Here is a 25852-nt window from a genome sequence, read left to right on the forward strand (position 1 = left end):
GGGAGGCCTAAGAAGAGTGAGTTACAATAGTCCATTGTAGATGAGAGGGTAGCCTGGATGACGGTACAGAAATCACTAGCATGGAGCAGTGGTTTTAATTTTTTTATGACATTGAGCTTATAGAAACCTTCCTTGAGGATTGCATTAATATGTTTTTTTAGGTTCAGTTGTTGGTCGATCTGAACTCCAAGATTACGGGCGTAGTGCTGAGTGGGGAAGGTGTTGTATGCCGGGTCATTAGCAAAGGCAGGTTTAGGGGGTAGGTGTTGAGATTAGAAGCAGTTCCATTTTGGAAGGGTTCAGGGCAAGGTGGAGATTAGAGAGAAGGGTGTTAATGGCGGTAAGGCTGTTCTCCCAAAGTTTTAGGGCATCAGAGTCTAGAATAGGTATGATGATCTGCACGTCATCAGGTTATAGAAAGAATTTGAGGCCAAGGTCGGAAAGAAGCTGACAGAGGGGCGTGAGGTAGATATTGAAAAGGGTAGATGAGAGGGCGGATCCTTGAGGAACTCCTTGAGAGAGTGCGTGCAGGGTGGATTCAGCATTGCCTACTTTAACAGAGAATTGTCTGTTAGAAAGGTAGGAAGTGAACCACTGGAGAGCTGAGCCAGAGAGGCCAATGTTGGATAGGCGAGAAAGTAGATGAGAATGGCTTATAGTATCGAAAGCAGCGGAGATGTCCAGTAGGGCGAGGATGTAGCAATGTCCTTGGTCCATGCCTCTGAGAAGGTAGTCTGTAATGGAGAGAAGGAGGGTTTCAGTATTCAGATGTTTACGGAAACCGAATTGGGAGGGGTGAAGTATCTTATTGTTTTTGAGGTGATCAGTAAGTTGGGAGTTGACTACCTTCTCTAAGATTTTAGAGATGAGAGGGAGATTGGATATGGGTCGAAAATTAGCTGGGTCCTTAGGGTCTAGCGAAGGTTTCTTAAGTAAGGGTTTAACCACTGCGTGCTTAAGGGTGTCAGGGACTATACCTGTGGAGAGGGAGCAGTTTATAATGTCAGCTAAAGGTATGGCTATGACATTGGGTATAGCGAGGAGGGCTTTAGTAGGGATGGTGTCTGTGGGGTGGGTTGCAGGTTTAATCTTTTTGAGGATTGATTCAATTTCCTTGGAGGAGGTAAGGTCGAGAGCGTCTAGGGAGACTGATGTAGAGCAGGAACCAGAGGAGAAAGGGTGGGTATTGGAGGGGAATCTGCGGAGGATACTTGCTATCTTATTGTGAAATTAGAGGGCCAGTTCTTCATATTTACTGTTAGCTTCGTTATCGGGTATTGGGGAGGGGCAGATTTAGTGAGCTCAGCAACATAGGAAAATAGGGCTTTTGGGTTGTATGAGTAGTCATGTATTTTGGAGGCGTAGAAGTCGTGTTTGGCATTAAGGGTGGCGAGTCTGTACTGGTGTAGGGCAGATTTGAAGGAGGAGGCTTTATGGGGAGAGGGGGCTTTGCGCTAGGCTTTCTTTTTGTCTAGTCACATTTTTCATTTGTTTTAGTTCAGAGTTGTACCAAGGTTTTAGGTTTTTTGCAGATGGGTTCAGTTCCCGTTTGGTGATCAGGCACAGTTCATTTGCAATGTCAAGGGTAAGGTTGTTCCATGACGTGAGGGCAGTATTAGGGTTGGTACATTCAAGGTTAGGCAGAGATCTGGAGAAGGTTGAAATCAGGACTTCGCTGGGGCAATATTTTCTGTAAATAATGGTGGTAGTTGTGGCAGGATTGTGCTCAGTGCATGTCTTTATGGAGAGTGAGATTTCAATGAGGGATTGGTCTGACCAAGGAACGGGAGGGCATGATGGTGTGTTGGTGGATTGGATGCAAGAGTTAGTCAAAATGAGATCTATGGTGTGCCCAGCTTTGTGAGTAGGAGCAGAAATGATTTGATTATAGCCAATAGCGTAGAGAGAGTTGAGGAAGGTTTCGCAAGAAGATGAGGGGGGAAGCGTCTACATGTAGACTGAAGTCACCTAAGATAATGGCAGGGGTTTCTATATTGATGTTATCAGAGATGAATTCAATGAGAGGGGAGGGGTTGAGTTCTAAGAGGACAGGGGGGGCATAGACAAGGCAGAGTTGTAGCTCAAGGGATTTGAACAGCCCAATCTCAAGTTTGGGTGGTGTGATAATGTTCATGTTTGAGTTTTATGTGCTGCTTGACTGCTAGGAGGAGGCCTTCACCTCTGGTCTTGGGATAGTGAAGATATCATAGTCAAGAGTGGGTAGTTGATTAATAAGGACAGTATCAGAGTCCTTGAGCCAGGTTTCTGTGATGGCACAGATATCTGGCTTACAGTCTAGTAGAAGGTCGTTAATCATTATTATTATTATTTTTTTTTTTTGGAGAATGATTGTGCATTGAAAAGAATGATAGACAACGTGGAGACTCCTAGAAATTGTTAGGGGGGAGATGAGAATGGGGAGAAGGGACTTATGCAGGCTGGGCGGTTATTTAGGGGAGGGTAGGTGGGGGGTCTGCGGGTAGGGAAGTGAATGCGCGGGATAGGATAGCTTGCCATAATGGGACAGGGAGGTGAGAGGGGTTATGGTGGATAGAAATGCTGTCAACAATATTCAAATCAAATAACAGGAGATGGTGGGGCAGGGGGGAGCAGAATGGGATGCAGGAGAAACAAGATTGTGGAATCAGCTGAGGGAAAGGCAGGGGAGCATCAATGAATTCCAGGCATCAAATAGAACAATTGGTCAATGAAGGATGCATTCATTAGGGTGTGATATATTTAGTACTATCATTGGCTATGGCGACAGATTACCACTGGGTCTGCGCAATAGTAAGGGAGACATCAGAAAAACAATAATAAAGAGTTCTGAATAGAGAAAAGGTCAGCACAAAAGTCCAGCGAGTCCAAGTGAAGGTTGAATGTGTAGGTTATCTTTAACAGCACTATAAGGGAGCAGAGAGGGGATTAAAGGGGATGCACAAAGGGGAGGTCCCCTTTGTCGCACTCCTTCGGCACGCGACACCTGCGGTCTGCGCTGGTTATGAGGAGTTCCCTCCGTCCCCTTTTTGCTGATGCGTTCCCGGAGGTGGGACAAGGCCGCGTGGCACAGCTATCGCAGTGAGGGTTCCGTTCGGCCGCGTGGCTCGGGGAGGGCTCCTCTGACCCCCGGCGGGTCGGCGCCGATCGCGCAGGAGCCCTGGTCCGATGGGAGCGATGCGAGAGGGCAGAAAGGAAGGTACCTGCGGTTGGCGCTGGTTATAAGGAGTTCCTCATAACCAGCGCCGACCGCAGGAGTAGGCTGTAGAAGCAGTCCTATGCTTTTTCTCTTTTGTCTGCATATCAGCATCCCAGACCGTAGAAGTCTGGGCCCTCTTGATTATTGTCTGAATTCAGTTCCCCTTCCCTCCCTGCCATTGAAGCAGAGAGCAATGTTAGCGTTTCAGAATTCGGTAGAGTCTGACTCACGTTGAAGAAAATGCATTAAACTCATCAGGCAAGATTTCAACACCCACCAACTGAGGATTCAACGAGGACGAATTCCCTGATGAAAGGTCCCTGGTTGGACTTGAAATGTGGCTGCATCGGTTATTGGTCCATTACATCAGATAAGTCGGGATGTTGATTGAGCTTGTTTTCAAGCCTTTTTCCAACAATACATAATGCCTGAGAGGTCGATATAGCTTGTCAAAGTACCATAAGTGTTTGAATGAATGGTTATTTTTTTGTTATAACAAACAAGTTCAACATATTGATAGAGCTCAGTCTAGCTTTTTTGCTATATTATATAATACCGGGACTGTGATATCATTTGTTCAAGTTCTCATAAGCATGGAATTTATAGACAAAGATTTAAAAAAAAAAAAAAAAAAAAAAAAAAAAAAAAATTCGAATGAGTTGTTCACTTGGTGTATTTACATGGTATGTTTAAAAAAATGTGGATGGAGGAGGTCCGTTTATGATTATAATATAACTGTATCACCCGGTGGGGTTCATGATACCAATATATGAAACGTTCCTCTTCTCACCATAAAAAATTTTTGGATCACACACACAATTGTTTTCAAAGCTAGATTAAATGTTTCACCTGAGATTGGGGTAAGAACATAAGAACATAAGAAAATGCCATACTGGGTCAGACCAAGGGTCCATCAAGCCCAGCATCCTGTTTCCAACAGTGGCCAATCCAGGCCATAAGAACCTGGCAAGTACCCAAAAACTAAGTCTATTCCATGTAACCATTGCTAATGGCAGTGGCTATTCTCTAAGTGAACTTAATAGCAGGTAATGGACTTCTCCTCCAAGAACTTATCCAATCCTTTTTTAAACACAGCTATACTAACTGCACGAACCACATTCTCTGGCAACAAATTCCAGTTTAATTGTGCGTTGAGTAAAAAGAACTTTCTCCGATTAGTTTTAAATGTGCAATTTGCGCAAAACATTTTTTTGCAAGGGGGTTTGTGATTTGTTGAGTGTTTCATTAAAAGCATCAGGGCTTATTGGTTAAAGGAAATAATCTTCATGCCTTCTGCTTAGGTTAGTAACTTCCATACCAGCAAGTTACCCCACCTGCACGCATTTATGCATTTCCATTCTCTAGCTTTTAGAGATCCACTGTTTATCCCATGCAATTTTGAATTCTTTGACTGTTTTTCTCTTCTCTTCCTCCTCCGGAAGGGTCCAGGCTTCAACCACTCTCTCCCTGAAGAAATATTTCTCGATGTTGGCTCTGCGTGTCCCCCCCCCCCTCCCTCCCCCAGGAGTTTCGTTTTGTGACTCCTGGTTCTATTGGGTTTTTTTGGGTTTTTCCAATGGAAAAGGTTCAAAGTGTGTGCATCATTAAAATCTTTTAGGTATATGAAGGTCTGTATTATATCTCCCCTGCATCTCCTGTCTTCCTGGAAATACATATTCAGATCCTTCAGCCTCTCCTCACAAGTCTTCTGATACAGACTACACTATTTTTGTCGCTCTTCTCTGGACTGCTTCCATCCTGTCTCTTTTGACATATGAGCTCCAGAATTGAACACAGTGCTCCAGGTGCGGTCTCACCAAGGACCTGTATAAAGGCATTATCACTTCCTTTTTTTTTTTTTTTTTTTTTACAGTTATCCCTCTCTCTCTGCATCCCAGCATTATTCTGGCTTTAGCTATTGCCTTGTTACATTGCTTTGCCATCTTCAAATCACCAGACTATTACCAAGATCCCTCTCTTGGTCCATGCACACCAGTCTTTCACCCCCCATCACATAAAAGCTCTTTTGGCTTATTGAACCCCTGATGTATGACTCTGCACTTCTTGGCATTGGATCCCAGTTGCCAAATCTTCGACCACTCTTCAAGCTTTCTTACATCACTTTTCATTCTCTCTACTTCTTCAGGCATGTCCACTCTGTTGTAGATATTAGTATCATACACAAATAGAAACATTTTATCTTCTATCCCTTCTGCAGTATCACTCACAAAGATATTGAGCCGAACTAGTCCCAACATGATCCTTGTTGCACTACACATAACACTGTTCTCTCTTCAGAGCAGGTTCCATTTACCATTACATGCTGTCTCTTAAACTGTTCACCACGACACCTCACTAACAATAAATTGTAATATGGGATGAAGTAGGTTTCATACACAATCTGTTGCATGCCTCCACGGCCTTGCTCACAGAGATTTCTTAGATACAATCATGAACCTACCTCCTTCCCAACCTCAATTATTTTTTTTAATTTTTCTTTGAATTAGTTATCTTATGTGAACATTATTGTGTCTTGTGAAAATTTAAAATCCAACTTGTACTACTGATACTTCCTTATGGCTGCTGATCTTACCTTATGCTACCCTCATGTTTCTTTTAAGGGTAGTAACTGCTGCTCTATGCCGTTATCCCAAGCTTTATAGTAACATATGTTTGAACTTATGAAGAGATCCCTTGCAATGGGATATAATAAAAATTAGTATCCAATAACTTATTGTAAGCTTCATGGTCATAATCTATAGCATTCATCAAAACCATTCCTCCTCCCTTGTCTGCAAGGTATATTTCTATCGATGTATCACAAGACAGTGATATAGGCTTGATCTTCCTTAAGATAAAAACATCAAGTGAGAATCCTTGTTTCAAAAGTTGACAAATCACAAAGAACCAATTTCTCAAATGCCAAAATGGCTGTATCTGGTGGTCCAGGTGGTACCCAAGAAGTTTTCCGAACAAGAGATGATTTAGAATTCTATAATTTTATTTTTGTTGAAGACTACTAGCTTGAGACGGCGAATAAACTTATATACGTTGACCTTAACCATAAATGGATCATATTCAGTATATGGCACAAGAGGTAGTCCTTTCTGTAAGATGGTTTGTTCTGCTGAGCTCAAACACTGAGAGAAATTAAATACTGTAGGTAAGTTAATTGCAAAATTGTGGCTGATACCTTGGAGTGTTGCATCATAACTGAGCTGATGTTTGATTTTGTTGATAATTCCGCAAAATGGTGGAACAATTTGGATGCACCTTTATTTAAAAAAAAAAAAAAAAAAATCTGGCATATTAAGGTTATCCTGTGTTTCTTTACTGGAGTCTATTCTAAACATGACTTTTCTGGTGGTAGATTTATTCCTTTGGGCTGAATCTGTTCTCTTCTGAGGAATCGCTTGATGAAGAACAGTTTGTTAATCGGTGGAATTCTATACTTAATAAATGTTCTTATGAGTTAATGTTGCTATTAGTGGAAACAACTAACTAGTCAGCAGAATCAATATGAAGGGAGGTGCAAGAATGTTTTGTCGGTCTTACAATCATCTAGTCCATCTGAAAAATATACAGCTCAATTAACTATATTTAGAATTATGATAGATAAATTCTGACAATTTAAAAATGTCAAAATAAAGTTTAAACGAAATGAACAGGACTATAATAGTGGTTATGTTTATCCTTGGATGAACTGGAACAGGCACATCAGTAAAATCGAAACCTTTGATTCGTTATCTGTAAATAAGGATGCTTAGCACAATAGTATTAAGAGTAGCTGAATGTGTTTCTGTGCAAATGAGACATTGGTTCAAATTGACTAAATTGAACAAATCAGCTGACATGCCTTCGAAGAATACAGAAGAATCAAAGAGCCGGATACCTGATACCACCTTGGTGTGGCTGCTTGTTCCGAATAGCTAAAGAGATCACTTCAGTTCAACACACAAAATGACATTGGAATGTTCTATCTATTCATGACAAATTAGCAGAAGAGCTGGTCTTTGCATATATGCAAGGAGAAAATTTGAGACCAGTTGAAATACTTACCCTCAATCTCTTGATCTGGACACCTGCATTCACGTGGGACATTCAAGAAATGTTCTTGCTTGGTATGTACTAATTGCCTTGAAATAAACACTTTTTTGTTTTTCATAAACCGATTCAATTTCATTTATTAGGAACGACAGACTGCAATATCAAACAAGTAGTATATGTGATTTCATGCCTGTGTGGGTTGCTATATATAGGATATATAGCTGGATCTGTAAAAACCTGCATAATACAGAATAAGAGCTGTTTACACAGCCAAAATGGAAGCACCGATAGTGAGATATTGGCTTGACTTTAGACGTTCTGTTGATGACATCCCATTTTTGTGATATACCAACTTCACAAACCACGAGGGGACGATATATCAACATTACTGCATAGAAAAGAACAGAGTTTCATTTACATCTGGAATGTGATTGTACCTAATGGCCTGAATTCTGACATAGAGTGCGAAGCATTCTTTTACAAATTTTTTATTCATCAAATTAAAATTAAAATAACACTTTTTTTGCACTTGTTTTTATAGGGTTTGTTTGCCTATGTTGACCAAGCACTACATTTTCCATTAAACTCTTGTCTTGCTTTGGTAAAGCTTTTTTCAAAACACATCTTTTTTTTTTTTGGTAGATATTTTCAACAACTGTTTCTCTATTACAAATAGCTAGGGCTTCTTTTCTAAAAATCCCCTGAGGAAGCCATTATGCATGGCGAAGCGAAGGCCTTCACTTGGGGTATATTTAACGGTTCAGCAATACTGAGCTGTAGTACTTGCTATAATATATATGTATATATGTGTGTGTGTGTGGTGTTTTAGTTAACAAATTGATTTGTAATACGGCAAGACAAAATGAAGCACTTTCAATATTATAACTTTTTCAATTTGTTGGGTATTTGGCAAAAAAAGTCTTTGTAATATTTTGATATTTATTTTGAATTGGGTTTTTATGCTGGTTTTGATTAGTTTGAAGCTTTTTGCCACAGGGTGTCACACTTGCTACATAAAAGAGCAAACTTGTAAGATGTGAACTGGCTTTCCCCCTAACTTTTTGAGTTTGCTTGTGTTTTTGTTTCTATATTGGGTTTGACTTTTTGGTGAATATTTATAATTTCAAATTTATCAAGGAAGTCGTTTTGAAGAGAAGTTTGTTTTTTTTTGCGATAAGTTTTTTATTAATATTTTGTACACTTCACAATATTGACACTGCTGACTTATCAAATATATCTGTTTATATATCTATATACCTGTGTCCATCTATAGATACAGATATAAATGTGTATACTAAGCATGCATCAGTATATCGACTTTCACATATATAGAAAATAACCTAATCTGAAACGAATAGTATAGTTGCAAAATTGTAAAGCAAATTGTAAACTAAAATTCAATTTTTGTACATTTTTGAAATTGGAAGTCATTCATTTGTAGCTCTAACTTGTTAATTTTTTAAAGCATGGATTCTGCCATTTCTATGGTGATATTTTGTAGTGAATGCTCTTTTTTTTTTTTTTTGCTGGAAAACCATCTCTTTTACAGCCTGTTTTTGAATGGTGGGAAGAGTTGCAGGCGAATTCTGGGCGCCTTATACACATACAAGATTCGCGGTCCAGGCTGTGTATCTTGTACGTGTTTATGCTGATAGCGGTAGAAAATGGACGCTTGTAGATTGAGTGTTTATTTTCCCAACGCGCTTGACAGCCACCTCTCCTGGGGGCTGATGCTGAAGAGGCGCCAGGGACGCTCTTTTTTTTCCCCTAGCGCCTCCTTTCCAGCGTGACCCCTCATTAAATATTGAATCGCGCACCCAGGAGAGGTGGCTGGGCACATGTTAGGAAACGGGTGCTCAACACTGAGTGCCCATTTTCTGTGCACAGTTATTGCATCGGCTCCAAAGTGACTCTTACTTTGGGCCCAATGTAATAAAAGGTGAATAAAAAGCAAAGTGAGCTAAATTTTAACTCACTTTTTCTTAAATATCAGTTTGATACAGAATGGTGCGCTCGGCAGACGTTAAGTTCTAAGCAACCCTGAAAAGTGTACAGAAAAGCAGAAAATACTGGTTTTTTTTTGTACGCCCTCTGACTTAATATCCTAGCGATATCTGCCCGCCGGTTGGCAGGTTAGAAAACGGACACTCGATTTTGCCGGCGTCCATTTTCTGAACCCGTGGCTGTCAGCGGGTTCGAAAACTGATGCCGGTAAAATTGAGCATCTGTTGTCTGACCCGCTGACAGCCATCCCTAATGCTAATAAGGAGGTGCTAAGGACGTGTTGTCCCTAGTGCCTCCTTATTAGCGTGCGTCCTCATTTAAATAGAGAATCGCGTGCCCAGGAGAGGTGCCTGGGTGCGCGTCAGGGGAGCGGGCGCTCAACACGGCGCGCCGGCTCTCCCGCACTTTTTATTGAATTGGCTTGTCAGTTTTTTTCACATGACTAAACTCCTCTCGATGTAGTCTGCTAATGCATTAGGAGTTTAAAAAAGCATGTTTACCAGATTTTATGCATAAAGCTCCAGATTTCAGCCCCATAGACTAACAGCCCAAATAACTTTACTCCAGCTCTGACCAGGAGCTAAATTTCCAGTGTTAAGAAACCATATGTTAAGCCTACATGCCTTTCTGCATTTGGAGTAATAGTTAATGCTTTCATTAACATGAGATTTAATTGTATGCTAATTTGCACGCATTTTCTGCATACACAACTTGCATTGGGAGTAAAGTCTACAAATAAAATATGCACATTTTTGAGTAAAATTATGGGCACAGCCTGGCATATCTTATATAGGGGCCATTGTAAGAGGATCTGACTTGTAATCCTTTTCTCCCTCCTTGGCAAATACCCCGAATCTGCAGTTTTGGGGTTGTGGAAAACTTGTAAGTGACTGTAAAATCATTTAAGAGTTATAAGAATAGAAAATTAAAAAGATAAAGCTGGTGTCTGGTACAGTTTAATGCTTTTTGGAGAAATATTCCTTCAAGGTTATCAATCTCTATTTTTATTATCTATATCCCTTTTGTGGTCTTGTGAACTATCAGGTAATCGCTTACCTCCTCTTCCCTCTTCTACATTGTACACATGCTAGTGGTGATTTCATTTCTAGAAACAAGAAATGCCAGAGCTCCCTTTGTTTAGTGTGGGGAGATTGTCTGTAAAATAAATCTTAATAGACAAAATAGAGGGAACATAACATGAATAGAAGAAGAACTTGATGACCATGCAGAAGGCAAACCACATCCAGTAGTGCATTCCTAATCGGTCTTGTGATGGTATCTAGAATATGAGCTGTTGGCTTCCTGTGGGTAAGACTCAGTATCAAGCGTGTCTGACACATGGTAGATAGTGAACAGAAACCCATATTCAGGAAAGTGTAGACATACTGCAAACCATGAAATGAAAATTAAATTGGCAGAGTGAAAATTTAGATTGTTTTGGTTGTGGACCAAAATAAAAACTGAGAAAATATGGGAGTGATTTGAGTTTTAGGTACCTCTTTCAGTAAGAGTCCAAGTTTCAGTTTAAAAAAAAAAAAATAAAATAAAAAAATTAAAAAATAAATAAATAAATAAATAAATATATATATATATATAGTGTAACCAAGATCCATGACTAGCATTGGAGTACAAAACAAGGCTATAGAGGAGAGGCAGACTGGACTGAGTAAGATTAGATGAACAATGGGTGCTAAATGGGAAAGATGGAAGTACCTCCTTCAACCTATTTAAACTTTAAGCAAATTATGAATTTGTTTTCTGGAAGAAAGTTCCTTACACTGTTGTGCGCATCCATTTAGTGCCAGCAGTGACAGAGCAATGATGTCAGAGTCTTTATGATGTCACAGAATGCCCTGCTGCTAGTACCAAATGCATATTCCCAACAACTGTAAACCTTTTTTCAGGTTAAGCCAACTCAGACCAATTGGGATTTACTTGCATGAGAATTCAAACTAACACTGCATAATCTTGAGTATCCTAGCAGTGCCACTCAGGAGTGTTGTCATGATAGCATTGAGGTATAGTGATACCCCTATAAATGGGGTCACAGTACTGGAATACCAGGGATTACAGCAGGGGCTGTATTTAGTTATATGGGAGACTTCAGGCACCAAGGACCTGTAGTGCTTTTCAATAATTTCAAAACAGTTGCAGATCTTTTTTTCATTGATATAAAATTTTAAGCTCCCTGGTCTGTACCTTGTTCTGGGCAGTGTTATTTAAGATCCAAATCTGGCACTGGAGCTTTCAGACTAAATTCTGCAAAAGGTTCTGTGGAAACATATAGCTTTACATTTATTGGATATTTTAACTTGTTATATTTTGTTGCATTCATAGATGGGAATTATGAGCAACCCCAACCCTTATGGGGCACCATACAGTCAGAACTCTGGCCAGCAGATGGGAGGTGGTGGCCTTGGCCCTCAGATGCAGAACAAAGCTGGGCTGCAGAGCAGTCTACCCCAGTTTCCAATGGATAAGAAATCTGTGCCTGGGACCGGGATGCCAAACATGGTGGGTACCCGTTAAACTCCAGTAATTTGACAATATCGAGTTAAGACGGTTATATAACACTCAGCTCCTCTAGGTAGGAGAGAGGCAACTGTTGGGCATATAGTCTGCCAGAGAGCATTGAAAGTGGAACTGATTGGAGCTAATGTTTTCCTTCAGGAGCCATTGTTCATGGTCTTTCTGCAAGGTACTTGTAATTTTCTGCTGGATGCAAGAAAAAGCACATTAAAAAATGGGACTTTCTTTAGCATTTCCTTTGTCTCATCTGCCATAAAAACTAAGTGCAAAGGGCAGACACATTTTAGTTTTGACCCTTGTCCAAGTCAGCCAACTGGTATGTGCATAAGAGGCTTAAGTTGCCTCATTTCTTTTTTGTTTCTGCACCTTCCTGCTACTGCAACTGTCATCGCTGATATATTTATTACTACTCATACTGTGAAAATTGTAAAAGTATGTTAGGTGCATAAAGAGATATTGGAGGAAAAGTTTATACTGCCTTTATATAGATCAAGTGAAATCCCACCTTGAGGTACAGTTAATTTCTGAAAGCTATACCCTTTTGTAAGGGCACTGGGAAGATGAAAGCAGTTCAGTGATAGGTTTCCAGAATGGTATAAGACCTGTAATAGAAGTTTGACATTTGAAATGTACTTACTGAGGGAAAGAAGGCATATGATAGGAATATTCAACATTTTGACAGACTTCAGTCAGTCGGTGAGTACAGGAAGGTGGAAGTTTCCATAGGAAAGGAAATTCAGGGCTAAGGGATCATGATCTGAAGTTGTAAGTAGGATGATTCAGAAGAAATAGAAAATATTTCTTTACTGAGAGGGTGGAAAATAGCTGGAATAGATCAATAGTGGAGATGTTGGCAACCAAAACCCTGACAGAATTTAAGCATACTTGGAATAGATATAGAGGACAGTATAGGAACTAGGTTAGGAGATTGCAGTTTAGCAAACAGCCCACCCTTTACTCCCCCAAAGCAAAAGCAAGGTGTGGATAAAGGAAGAATGAGACTACCAAAACTGATTTATATTGGCAGCTGGGATATATCTTTAGCAGTGTAGACCAGAAACTGGGTAGACTGGATGGGCTAATTGATTGTCATCTACTGTATTTAGTTAATGTAGTGTAATCCATCAACTTTGACATTATTTACTCACTTGAGGGTTGTCTGCTGTGGCTGGGACCCAGTTTGGTTTGGCTGCAGTTGTATTCTGCTGTTAGATAGCTGAAGCTAGAACATATATTATGTAAGCCACATCCAGCTGTTTTTTCTCCATCTAGGCCCAGCAGCAGGCTCCCCAAGTCCAACAAACTGGAATGGTGCCCACAGCTCCTCAGGGCATGGGTTCTGCAGCCCCCACTGCGGACCCTGAGAAGCGCAAACTGATCCAGCAGCAGCTTGTCCTCCTTTTGCATGCTCACAAGTGCCAGCGGCGGGAGCAGGCCAATGGTGAAGTGCGGCAGTGTAACCTTCCTCATTGTCGCACTATGAAGAATGTACTCAATCACATGACACACTGCCAGGCTGGCAAATCCTGTCAAGGTAAGTCACTATACTTTCTCTGCACACGGAGGCATCTTTCACTCTGCCTTTAGCAAGCAACCTCAGGAAGTGAGTTATAGTGAAAAATGCCTTAACTCAGAATGTACTATAAGGAATCCAGTGATATTTTGGTATAAGACTATTAGATTATAGGCATTTTTTAAACTCTTTCCTTCTGGTGTGTTCCTGTGAAGTAAAAACTTTGTTTATGAAAGAATTCCCTAGATAGTAATTGTGGGACAGTATATGTTTTCTGAAAATGAGCAATGCACTAAGTTATACCCGTGAATGACATAACCACAATTGGCGCCAAGTAGATGGATTCTTTTAGAGCTTTCTGGAAAAGGCAAAAGCCTTTTTCTACCTATGCATGTTAGTTCCCGCTCTGCAGCAGCCCTGTGGCTTTCCTCAGTTTTTCTATTAGATGTTTTTTCTCTCCTGCAATCCTACAGAGTTCAGAAGATATTTATCCTTTTTTTCAAGTTTTCTGCTAAAATCCACCCCCCCCCCCCCCCCCCCCTCTCAATTGCTATAGTTAGTTCTTTTTGGCACTTCAGAAGTTTTCCCTTTTCTTTGTCATTCCTGTTAGAAGCTGAGCCCATGATTTTTCTTCATTGCAATGCTACCTGGACAAACTTTTTCATCTTTTTGGACCATCGTTTTGTAAGAGGAAAATGTCTTAGATTTTTCTGTTGATAAGCAGGGTGCATTAGTCATGCTTTCTTGTGTTATGTCATCCTGATGGCACAGGTTGGAATCTTCTAGGAGCAGAGCTGTCGCTCTGCTCATGCATGGCTGTTCCCGTGCAATTGTCCCGCTCAGGTCACCTCAGTCTTTTTTCATCTGCGTCACGGTGCAGATGCGGGTCGTCTTCTCTGCTCAGTCTGTTTTTTTTCTTCAACTTTTCTTGTGAAAATCTCTGCAGCTGACCAACATAACTATTGTTACATTTGCCTAGGCCCGAAGCACAATCAGGCGGTCTGCTCCCACTGTGGTAGAATATGGTTGAGAGCTCAAAGCCATTGAGCAGTGAAAATAGCCAATGTCAATGTCCCACAGTTATGCGTCATCACTGTGCTGCTCTGTGCACTCATCATCGGGACCAGAGAGGCATCAAGCAGGGAAACAGTTAAGGGCATCGTCGGAAGATCCATGTATAGTCTTGATCAAAAAGGCAAAACTCGTGGATCAGTTCGCCCAAAAACCACATACTAATGTTTTGGAACAAATACAAAAGCATACTAAACCTAAACATGCACCATCGCGAGTGGGTGCATCAGGTGACACTTTGTGACTCAACGCATCGACACAAAACACTATGATGCAATGCATTGAGAGAGAACGTCCCATGGAGCGACTCCTCAAAAACAGGTGCATCATGATGCAGCACATTGAAGGGTGCGATGCGAAGTACTGAAGTCTGGCACACCAGGATGCGATGCGTCAAAGTCAGACAGTGCGGTGCATCAAAAGGAGATGTTCCCCGACGGATTCTTCAAAGGCCAACACGTCAAGAGATAGCAAGTCAAGACATGACCGACCTTTGAAGTACACCCAGACACATGCCCATGACCGAGATCACCTCTGCAGGAACACAGACCAATCCTCACGACCTTGGATGACAACTCGCCTATTAGAATTGAGCCGAGCCCTCCACCCTCCCCAAGTGAGGGTAACTCCCTACCAATATCACCATCGTCTTCTACAGGATTACCTTCAGACAAACCACAAGAGCCACCGCAGCCCTCGTCGCCACCAGAGACCTCTCTTATTCAAAGTTCATCGAAAAGGTGGGAACTGTTTTAAATATTGAAATAAGGAAATTGCCAGACCCACTGAAAGGGGTCTTTGGCATCCTAAAGATCTTGGATGTTCCATCTGAGACTTCGGCGTTGCTTTCCCACGCTGTTCTGGATGGGGTGCTACAGAAATCATGGGAGTCCCCACAGTCTAACCTTGCTGTGGCCAGGAAACTTAACCTCAAATTTCACCTGAAAAAGTTGCAGTTTTATGGTCCAGTACAGTTACTGCATACATCAGTTGTGGTAGAATTGACTATGAAGAAGGCAAAGAAAACAAAACGTCATGCTAGTACACCCCAGGAAAAGACAATTTTAGACGAATTCGGCCGAAAGACTTTTCCACAGCTCGATGTTAACATCACGAATCAAGCAACATCAGTTTTACATAGTACAGTACATGTAAGAATGTTTCTCACAGGACAAGCAGGATGGTTGTCCTCACAAATGGGTGACATCGAGGATGGAGCCCACCACGGAAAAACTTCTGTCAAAGTTTAACAGAACTTTGACTGGCCCCTACTGGGCATGCCCAGCACAGCACTGACCCTGCAGCCAGCAGGGGTCTCCCTTCAGTCTTCTTTTTTCCGCGCAGCAGCTGCCACGCGGCGAAAGGAGCTCCTATCCACGTTCCTGACAGGAATTCGGAAATACTTGTTCTGAAGAAAAATTTGCCCCTCAGGGGTCTCCCTTCGACTAATTTTTCATCTCGCGGAACTCCGGTAAGTTTTTTGCCGTTTTTGGCTGACTTACGTCGAGTTTGGCACTTGAGGCCTATCGACAGTCACCAATCCCGCGACTAAATTTTTGGCCTAAGGCCATGGCGACGGGGTTTCGTCGATGTCCGGATTGCACCCGGACTATGTCAATCACAGACCCTCACAGGGTCTGTGTTTTGTGTTTAGGCAGCGAGCATGATGTCCTGACTTGCACCAAATGTGCCTTAATGACACCCAAAGGTCGCAAAGCCAGGATGGAGAAGATGGGGCTCCTCTTCCATGCTCGCACCCCCACGCCATCGATAGCATCGACGTCATCGGAACCGGCACCGTCGAAGTTGCACCATCATCGTCAACCATCCGGTGACCGTCCACCATCGATGACTTCCCGGCCGTCGACTCCAGTCCCTTCCCCGGATGGACGAGGGGATCGACCAGAGAAACAGCGCCATCGACGGCACAAGTCTCGGCCCGTCGAGGATCCAGAAACATCGACCTCCGTACGGACCGAGCCACCGACTAAAAAGCCTCGATCGGACCTGGCACCGTCCACGTCTCATTCGCAGGCACCGAGGAAACCCTCACCCCCTCGGGGTGTGGGAGCCGTGATCCCACCGGTTACGGTGGTCCCTCCGGCTCAGCCTCAGCCTCCCTCTCCCGTCGAGCCGGGTCTTGTTACCCCTGGTCTCCGGGCAGAACTGGACCGGCTGGTCCAGGAGGCCATCGAGAAGGCGATGCTGAAGTTCCAACATCCTCCGGCACCGACTCCGGCACCGACCCCGGCACCGACTTCGCCACCGAGTACGGAACCGACCATCGAGCCACTAGTGGGAACACTAGCACCGCTACTACACCGTATGGAGGAGCTTCTAAAGGCCCTTCCATCGGTGATTCCAGTGGCACCGACATCATCACCGTCTCCGACTGGATTATCATCGGGAGGGGAAGCACCGTTCTTACTTCCCCCTTCAGGGGTGGTTTTATCGGTGCCTTGTCATCCCTCGCCACCGATATATCCTTCGGTTCCACCGATTCCAAGGCCGGCACAGATTCCATCGACAGCACCGATGCCCTCGATGCCATTTACAGTTCCATCTTCCGCACCGGTGCCATCGAGATTATACTCGATACCCTCGGTGGTTCCTCTTACTACCCAGGACCCTCAACCAGGACCTTCAGGGCTTCAAGCTCCGCGTGATCCCTATGATACCTGGGGTGATGATACCTCTTCTGACACAGATTTACCTTCACCACCATCCCCTACAGAGAGTAGAAAGCGTTCTCCTCCTGAGGATCTCTCGTTTATTAATTTTGTGAAGGAGATGTCAGAGATAGTCCCCTTTCAGCTACAATCAGAAACAGATGACCGACACCAGATGATGGAACTACTCCAGTTTCTGGATGCCCCCAAAATCATCGCTTCCATCCCTATTCACCAGGTGTTTCTGGACCTTCTTAAGAAAAACTGGGAGTCTCCTTCTTCAGTTTCCCCAGTTAATAAGAAAGCTGACTCCACATACCTTGTCCAGTCAGCACCGGGTTTTCAGAAGCCTCAATTGGATCATCGCTCTGTTGTAGTTGAGTCAGCTCAAAAGAAAGCTAAGCGCCTGAAGCCGCACTCCTCAACTCCGCCTACCAAGGATAACAAATTCCTGGATAGTGTAGGAAGAAAGGTGTATCACGGAGCTATGTTAATTTCACGCATAGCTTCGTATCAGCTATATATTAGAGATGTGAATCGGAACTGAAATCGGATCCGATTCTGGTTCCGATTCACATCTATAGAGATGTGAATCGGAACTGAAATCGGATCCGATTCTGGTTCCGATTCACATCTCTACTATATATGACTCAATATAAAAGAGCCATCCTAAAACAAATGCAGGAATATGCAGACACCTTGCCTGACCAATATCAACCGCAGCTTCAAGCCCTCCTTAACAAAGGGTTTGAGGCTGGGAAGCGCGAAATTAGGACTGCATATGACATCTTCGATGCTTCCACAAAAGTTTCAGCCACAGCCATCTCAGCCAGACGTTGGGCTTGGCTAAAATCATCAGACCTTCGCCCAGAGGTCCAGGACCGGCTATCTGATTTGCCCTGCCTAGGGGACAACTTGTTCGGTGACCAAATTCAACAAATAGTAGCCGAGTTAAAAGATCACCATGAGACGTTGAAACAACTCTCATCCACTCCTTCTGAGGTGACCTCCAAACAACCCTTTAAGAAAGACTCTAAAAAGTCGTTCTTTAGGCCATGTCGGTATTACCCTCCATCGGCTAAGCCTCGACCTGCACGGTCTTCCAACAGAGCTCAGCCACGTCAACCGCGGAAGCAAAGACCTACAGTAGCCCCACCCCCTGGGCCTGCGGCGGGCCTTTGACTTCCCTGTAGAGAGCACATGCCAAACCCCCTCTTCCAGCCATCCCTGTGGGAGGTCGACTGTGCCACTTTTTAGACCACTGGCTACAGATCACCTCAGACCAGTGGGTACTAGCAATTATAGCACAGGGTTACCACCTCAACTTCACTACTCTTCCTGCAGACTCCCCGCCTCTACAGGCATGGAGCCTAACCAGCCACTTGGTTCAGTTACAACGAGAAGTATTACTTCTTTTGCAATCAAACGCTATAGAACCCGTCCCTCCCTCTCAGCAGGGAAGAGGATTCTATTACAGGTATTTCCTGATACCAAAGAAATCAGGAGGGCTTCGTCCCATCTTAGACCTCCGAGCCCTCAACAAGTACCTTCAAAAAGAAAAGTTCAAGATGGTAACCCTGGGCTCGCTTCTCCCTCTGCTGCAAAGAGGGGATTGGCTGTGCTCTCTAGACCTCAAAGATGCTTATACCCACATTGCGATTACACAATCACATCGCAAGTACCTGCGTTTTCTAGTAGGCCGAAACCATTACCAATATCGAGTACTACCTTTCGGCCTGGCATCTGCACCACGGGTCTTTACCAAATGCCTCGTCGTGGTAGCAGCATTCCTCCGGAAGGAAGGTGTCCACGTCTACCCCTACCTGGACGATTGGCTAATCAGGGCCTCCACCCAACAGATTGCTCAATCCTCCCTAAAATTGACAATTCAAACACTCCTTTCCTTAGGTTTTCTTGTCAATTACGAGAAATCTTGCTTAGTCCCATCTCAAACCTTATCTTTCATTGGAGCAGACTTGGACACCTTACAAGCAAAGGCTTATCTTCCTCATCAAAGGGTTCAAACCCTGATATACCTAGCTCGCCAGCTTCAGTCTCAAAACACTGCCACGGCTCGCCAATTCCTTGTTCTCCTGGGTCACATGGCATCCTCAGTTCAAGTCACTCCCATGACCCGACTAGCCATGAGAGTAACACAATGGACTCTGCGACACCAATGGATTCAAGCTTTTCAGCCTCTGTCCTCCATAGTCACAGTCACACAAGCGCTACGCCTGTCTTTAACCTGGTGGACGACTCAAGTCAACCTCCTTCAGGGCTTACCCTTTCTCCTCCCAGATCCACAAGTAATCCTAACCACCGACGCTTCCCACATCGGTTGGGGGGCCCATGTGGACAATTTCCAAACTCAAGGGTTATGGTTACCGGAGGAAGCCGAACACCAGATAAATTTCTTGGAACTACGAGCAATCCGCTACGCGCTCAGAACTTTCCAAGATCATCTATCGAGTCAGATAATCTTAATCCAGACAGACAACCAAGTGGCCATGTGGTACATAAACAAGCAGGGAGGCACCGGCTCCTTCCTTCTGTGTCAGGAAGCTGCGCAGATTTGGGCAGAAGCCCTCTCCCACTCCATGTACCTCAGGGCCACTTACCTGCCGGGAGTAGACAATGTAGTGGCAGACCAGCTAAGCCGTGTCTTCCAACCACACGAGTGGTCACTCGATCCTCTGGTAGCGACCTCTCTGTTTCACAAGTGGGGTTCTCCCCGCATAGACCTCTTTGCGTCCCCTCAGAACCACAAAGTGGACGATTACTGCTCTCTCATTCGGAGCCAGCACTCTCGGCCGAGGGATGCCTTCTCCCTCAAGTGGACGACAGGTCTGCTCTATGCATTCCCTCCACTTCCTCTTCTGTCAAGGACTCTCGTGAAGCTTCGCCAGGACGGAGGAACCATGATCCTGATAGCACCCCACTGGCCGCGCCAAGTGTGGTATCCCATACTCCAGGATCTCTCCATCCGCAGGCACATCCCTCTGGGAACGGATCCGCATCTGCTCACTCAAAACGACGGATGCCTCCTCCATCCCAACCTCCAAGCCTTGTCCCTGATGGCATGGATGTTGAAAGGTTAGTCCTTCAGCCTTTTAACCTTTCGGATTCGGTTTCTCGTGTCCTGATAGCTTCACGAAAGCCCTCCACCAGAAGATCCTATTCATATAAATGGAAAAGGTACACATCATGGTGCACTTCTCAGTTCCTTGATCCCCTTTCCTGTCCAATCTCTAACTTCTTGGACTATTTATGGCATCTATCAGAATCAGGTCTTAAAACCTCTTCCGTCAGAATGCATGTCAGTGCAGTGGCCGCCTTCCATAAAGGTATTGAGGGTCGTCCTATCTCAGTACAACCCCTGGTAACACGCTTCCTCAAAGGCTTGCTCCATTTAAAAGCCACCCTTACGTCCGCCGGCCCCATCTTGGGACCTTAATCTGGTTCTAGGTCGCCTTATCAAGCCACCTTTTGAACCTCTTCACTCCTGTGACCTAAAATATCTCACATGGAAAGTGTTGTTTCTTTTGGCTATCACTGCAGCTCGCAGGGTTAGTGAATTACAGGCCTTAGTCACCTATCCGCCTTACACTAAACTCCTGCAAGACAGGGCGGTACTCCGCACTCACCCTAAATTTTTACCTAAGGTAGTTTCGGAGTTTCATATCAATCAATCCATCATACTACCTATCTTTTTTCCCAGGCCCCACTCCAACTCTGGAGAACAGACTCTGCATACCCTAGACTGTAAACGGGCTCTAGCATTCTATCTGGACCTTACAGTTTCTCACAGAAAGAGCACTCAATTATTCGTCTCTTTCCATCCTAACAAGTTAGGACAACCTGTGGGTAAGCAGGCTCTTTCCTCCTGGTTGGCGGACTGCATTTCTTTTTGCTATCAGCAAGCTGGCATTCCTTTTCAAGACCGTGTTAAAGCACACTCTGTGAGGGCCATGGCGACTTCAGTAGTACACCTTCGATCGGTGCCGCTTCCTGACATCTGTAAAGCTGCAACCTGGAGTTCTCTCCATACTTTTGCAGCCCACTATTGCTTGGACAAAGCTGGAAGACAAGACTCCATCTTCGGCCAATCTGTCTTGCGTAACCTTTTTCCAACATGATGTACCAACACCCTTCCACCTGCCCGGTAGGGTGCGGATGCCCTTTTCCAAATTCCACCCCAGTTGTTGTGCCTGTTGCACGCCGTTGGGTGCATTTGGTGCAAGTCAGGACATCCTCAGCTCGGTACTCACCCATTTGTGAGGACAACCATCCTGCTTGTCCTGTGAGAAAGCAAATGTTGCTTACCTGATGTAACAGGTGTTCTCACAGGACAGCAGGATGTTAGTCCTCACGAAACCCGCCCGCCACCCCGCGGTGTTGGGTTCGTTTTAATTTTACTTTTTAGGCACTGCCTGTAGCTTTGAAAATCAGACTGAAGGGAGACCCCTGCTGGCTGCAGGGTCAGTGCTGTGCTGGGCATGCCCAGTAGGGGCCAGTCAAAGTTCTGTTAAACTTTGACAGAAGTTTTTCCGTGGTGGGCTCCATCCTCGATGTCACCCATTTGTGAGGACTAACATCCTGCTGTCCTGTGAGAACACCTGTTACATCAGGTAAGCAACATTTGCTATCCAACAGCTAAAACCTTTTGTACCCTCTGAATCTGGAGAGCGAATAACACCACTGCTACTTCAGGATTTAGAAGAAGGCAAAAGATACCTCTTAAAAGCAGTTTACGAGGTGTTTGAATTATCTCTAGAACATCGGCAACCTCCATAGCAGCTCTCCATATGGCGTGGCTGAGAGCGAGCACAATCAGGGAGGAGGTTCACGAAAAGCTTGCAGATCTCCCCTGTGTTGGAGACTACTTTTGGTGACGAATTAAAGGAAACAATAGCTCAGATAAGAATAAAATGTGGCTGTATAATCTGACATTGCCTACAGACCAAAGCCATCATATAGGAGGTATTCACAATTCAAAAGCGGCCATACAGACAATACAGCCAGTACCAGCAAACCACATTACAACTGCATCCTCAGCAGCAAGAACCTCAACAAAAAGGATACCAGTGTGAAAGAATGCCTCAGAAGCAGCAACTGACACTAAAAAACCAGCAAGGTTCTTAGAATCAGTCAGGCCACAGCCACAAATGACAGTCTGGGGCAGGATCTTTTTACACCAAGCAGCATATTCCAAAATAACTTTGGACTGCTGGGTCCTAAACAGAGAGTTTCTGCTCTTTTCTACTCAGCTCAAAGAGGATAGCATAAGACGCATTCCTACAAAAGGTCATAATACTAATGGTGCCCCTTCAGACCCTATACATCCTACTGGTCATTGTCATATCAACCCTCCAGGCAGCAGGCATATCAAACCCAAACCAGGGGCCGTTCCAGAGGCCAACGTACTCAAAAGCAGCAGCAGGGAACCAATAAAAAACCGCAACAGATTTCTTTGAGCGCGGGTTGCCACAGTTACCGCCAACAATGGGGAGCAGATTATCCACCAAAATTATTTTAAAACTTATCCAAAATACAACGATTTGTACTAACACTGCAGGTAAACACGTTGTACAGAAATACTTAAATTTTTTAATGTGTAAATTTTTTTGAAATTTTGAAATATTTTTTTAATTATATTTAGGACCATCATGACACCCGTGGTCTGCATGCATGTTATGCCTGTATTTTCAGCCACTCCGGGTCATTTTTAATCATCGGTCCAACACTAGAAATATCTTTATCACTTTTTTCAATATTTTTTTTTCTCTGAGAATGCTTCAATAAGATATGTGGAATAAGTACTTCCCTTTTTTTGGCGCTGTCATGCTGCCACATAGATCCAGTCCAGGTACTTTCCTTGTTGCTGGCGCTACTGCGCTGCCGCACAGAACTGATTCACTTCCCTTTTTTTGGCGCTGCCACACAAGTATGATCCAGGTATTTCCTTTTTGTTGGCGCTACCGCGCTGCCGCATAAGTCCAGTCCTTTGGCGCTGCCGCACAAGTATGATCCAGGTATTTCCTTTTTGTTGGCGCTGCCGCATAAGTCCAGTCGGTTCGTGTTTCGCAGGGCTGCTGCTTCAGGGACTATGATAGACAGGTATACTTGGAACAATATCGTTATCGATGGTGTACTTTTTCAATTCCACATATGTGTCCAAACTTATAGTGTACTTAATACTTTGCTTCTACAAGAATGAAATTTAACATTTTAGCACACAAAAACTTTAAAAACAATGGTGCACATTCCGGGGCTTTCCGCGGCAGATTATTCCCCATCATTTTTGGGCATTCATCACCTTGGATCGTTGGGTTTTAAGTATAGTTCACAATGGCTACAGACTCACTTTTGAAAATAGACCAAAACTTCTGCATCTAGTTGTCAACTCCAGCAGTCAGAGTAACAGATTAGTATGAGAAAAATAAGTGTGAAAGCTTGCTGGGCAGACTGGATGGGCCACTTGGACTTCTTCTGCCGTCATTTCTATGTTTCTATGTTAACTCGAGATCAGGAGCAAGCTCTACTTTTATAACAAGAAGAATGCTTTTTGCTTCATAAGCAGGCATTTCAAGTATTATCTTGCAGCCAATTAAACAAGGGGTTGTATTCCCAATACTTCCTCATTCTGAAAAATAGTGGGGTCTCCGTTTAATTTTGGATTTACATTCCCTGAACGGATGCATTCGAAAGGAAAAATTCAAGAAGACATCTCTCAAATCCATTCTGCCATTTCTTTAAACCAACAATTGGATGTGCTCACTAGATCTTAAGGATCTTACTCCCATATCATGATGCACCACTCTTCCTGGAACTCCCTCTGTTTCCAAGTCAATGTGAACCACTACCAGTACAAGGTCCTCCCCTTTGGCCTCTCATTCGCCCCAAGAGTCTTCACAAAATGTCTGGTGGAGGCTGTTGCCCACTTGATAAGAAGGGGAATTCAGGTGTTACCTTATCTGGACGATTGGCTTCTCTTAGCTCCACAAGCTATGATTCTCCATGCACAATTGCTTGACACAGTTGTCTGCCTGGAAAATTTGGACTTCATAATAAAGTACAAGAAGTCCAACCTTTAGCTCACGCAAGTCCTCCAGTTAGTAGTTGGATGCAACTCAATGCAGGGCTTTTCTCCCCACCAACAGGGCCCAAACCTTTTGCAATCTAGCCCTGCAATTGAAGTATTACACACATCCCCCAGCATGTCAACTTCTCACCCTGCTGGTACATATGGCAGCAATGATATGTTCCACACACTTGCCTCCATATGCGTCACCTACAGTGGGGTTTAAAGTCCCAGTGTTTTTAATGCCAAAATCCAAGAAAGTGGGTATGACTCGAGCTATGAAGAGGGATATAACATGCTGGCTATCCCCAAATGTCCTAACAAAGGGACCCCCTTTCTGCAGCCCACGTGCATCAGCTCATTCTGACTATGGATGCTTCAACAAGGGGTTGAGGTGCTCATCTGCAACATCTGAAGACACAGGGACCATGGTCTTCAGTGGAAAAAGCTTTTCAGATCAATCTCCTACAATTGAGAGCGATAAAAAAAAAAAAATACTCTCTGCACATTCGAGGGCCAGGTTTGGTGGAGAATTGTGATGATATACCCAGACAATCAGGTCTCCATGTTATACATAAACTAGGAAGGAGGGTCCGGTTCCAGGACTTCAGTGAAGCACTTCAAATTTTGGACTGGGCAGAGGCGCGCGCTCAGTAGCGTTGCAGGCGACCTATTTTCCTGGAGTAGCAAGCACTGAAGGAGACAGGCTCAGCAGGATCTTCCACCCTCATGAGTGGGCTCTAAACCAGGACATAGCGAACAAGCTCTTTGCGACTTGGGGCATCCCATGCTTTGATTTATTCACAACTAGCAGCAAACAGAAGGTTCAGAGATTTTGTTCCGTCTACTCAAGCCCAGGAACATATGCACCAGATCCGTTCCCCTTTCGGGGGGGGGGGGGGGGGGGAGAGCCTGTTCTATGCGTACCCCCCCATTCCTGTTGATACCCTGAACAATTCAGAAGTGCATCGTGGATATAGAGGACCCCATCCTCATCGTTCCCGCCTGACCTAGGCAGCTGTGGTACACATATCTAATTTAACTTTCCATCAGTCCTCCATGGGGAACAGTTCAGAATTGTTGATCCAGGAAGGGAGCAGCCTGTTACACCCCATATATTACTCTCTACAGTTGACACAATGGAGATTGAGAAGACAGTACTGAACCTGCTTTCATCTCCCACCTGGAAACCAGGATATGGTACCATCCAAGAAACCTTTCACCACAAAAAAAAAATACTATGCATTAAAATGGCAGCACTATCACCTGTGGTGTTAAATGACTGGAGTGGATCTAGTCTCTTGTTCGCTGGAAACTCTGCTAGACTATTTGCATTTGCTCTTTCGGACAGGATTAGCGACATCATCTGTCCATGTGCACTTAAGCGCAATAGTGGAGTGCCATTTTCCGTCAAATGGTTTCCCTATTTCAAACCATCCTCTGATATCGCAATTTTTGAAAGGCCTTCTAAAACTTCGTCCATCAGTCTCCAAACCTCTAGTTCCCTTGGATATAAATATAGTATTGGAGGCCCTCATGCTTCCACCTTTTGAACCAATGGACACTACCTCTATGAAATGAGTAACCTGGAAGGTAGTTTCTGCAGCAACTTCAAGCTTTGGTTCACTGTGCCACCATATTTACAGTCTTACCATGACAAAGTTGCCTTAGACACACATCTGTCCATCCTTACCAAAGGTTATTTCAGTTTTCCATCTGAAACAGACTATAATGTTGCCATT

At 43.9% G+C, this 25852-nt stretch overlaps 1 protein-coding gene across 4 annotated transcripts in view; it reads left to right on the forward strand.

Annotated features, from left to right (window-relative positions):
• The window catches only part of EP300 (E1A binding protein p300), a 466384-nt gene that overhangs the window by 137539 nt on the left and 302993 nt on the right, over window positions 1–25852 (forward strand). For all 4 annotated transcript variants that reach the window (XM_029590455.1, XM_029590457.1, XM_029590456.1 and 1 more), the window contains exons 3-4: window positions 11585–11761; window positions 13049–13310. In XM_029590455.1, coding sequence (XP_029446315.1) covers window positions 11585–11761; window positions 13049–13310 — 439 coding nt within the window. The remainder of the gene's footprint in view (window positions 1–11584; window positions 11762–13048; window positions 13311–25852) is intronic.

The sequence above is a fragment of the Rhinatrema bivittatum genome, chromosome 2 (genome assembly GCF_901001135.1).
Source record: "Rhinatrema bivittatum chromosome 2, aRhiBiv1.1, whole genome shotgun sequence".
In the NCBI taxonomy this organism is placed as follows: Eukaryota; Metazoa; Chordata; class Amphibia; order Gymnophiona; family Rhinatrematidae; genus Rhinatrema; species Rhinatrema bivittatum.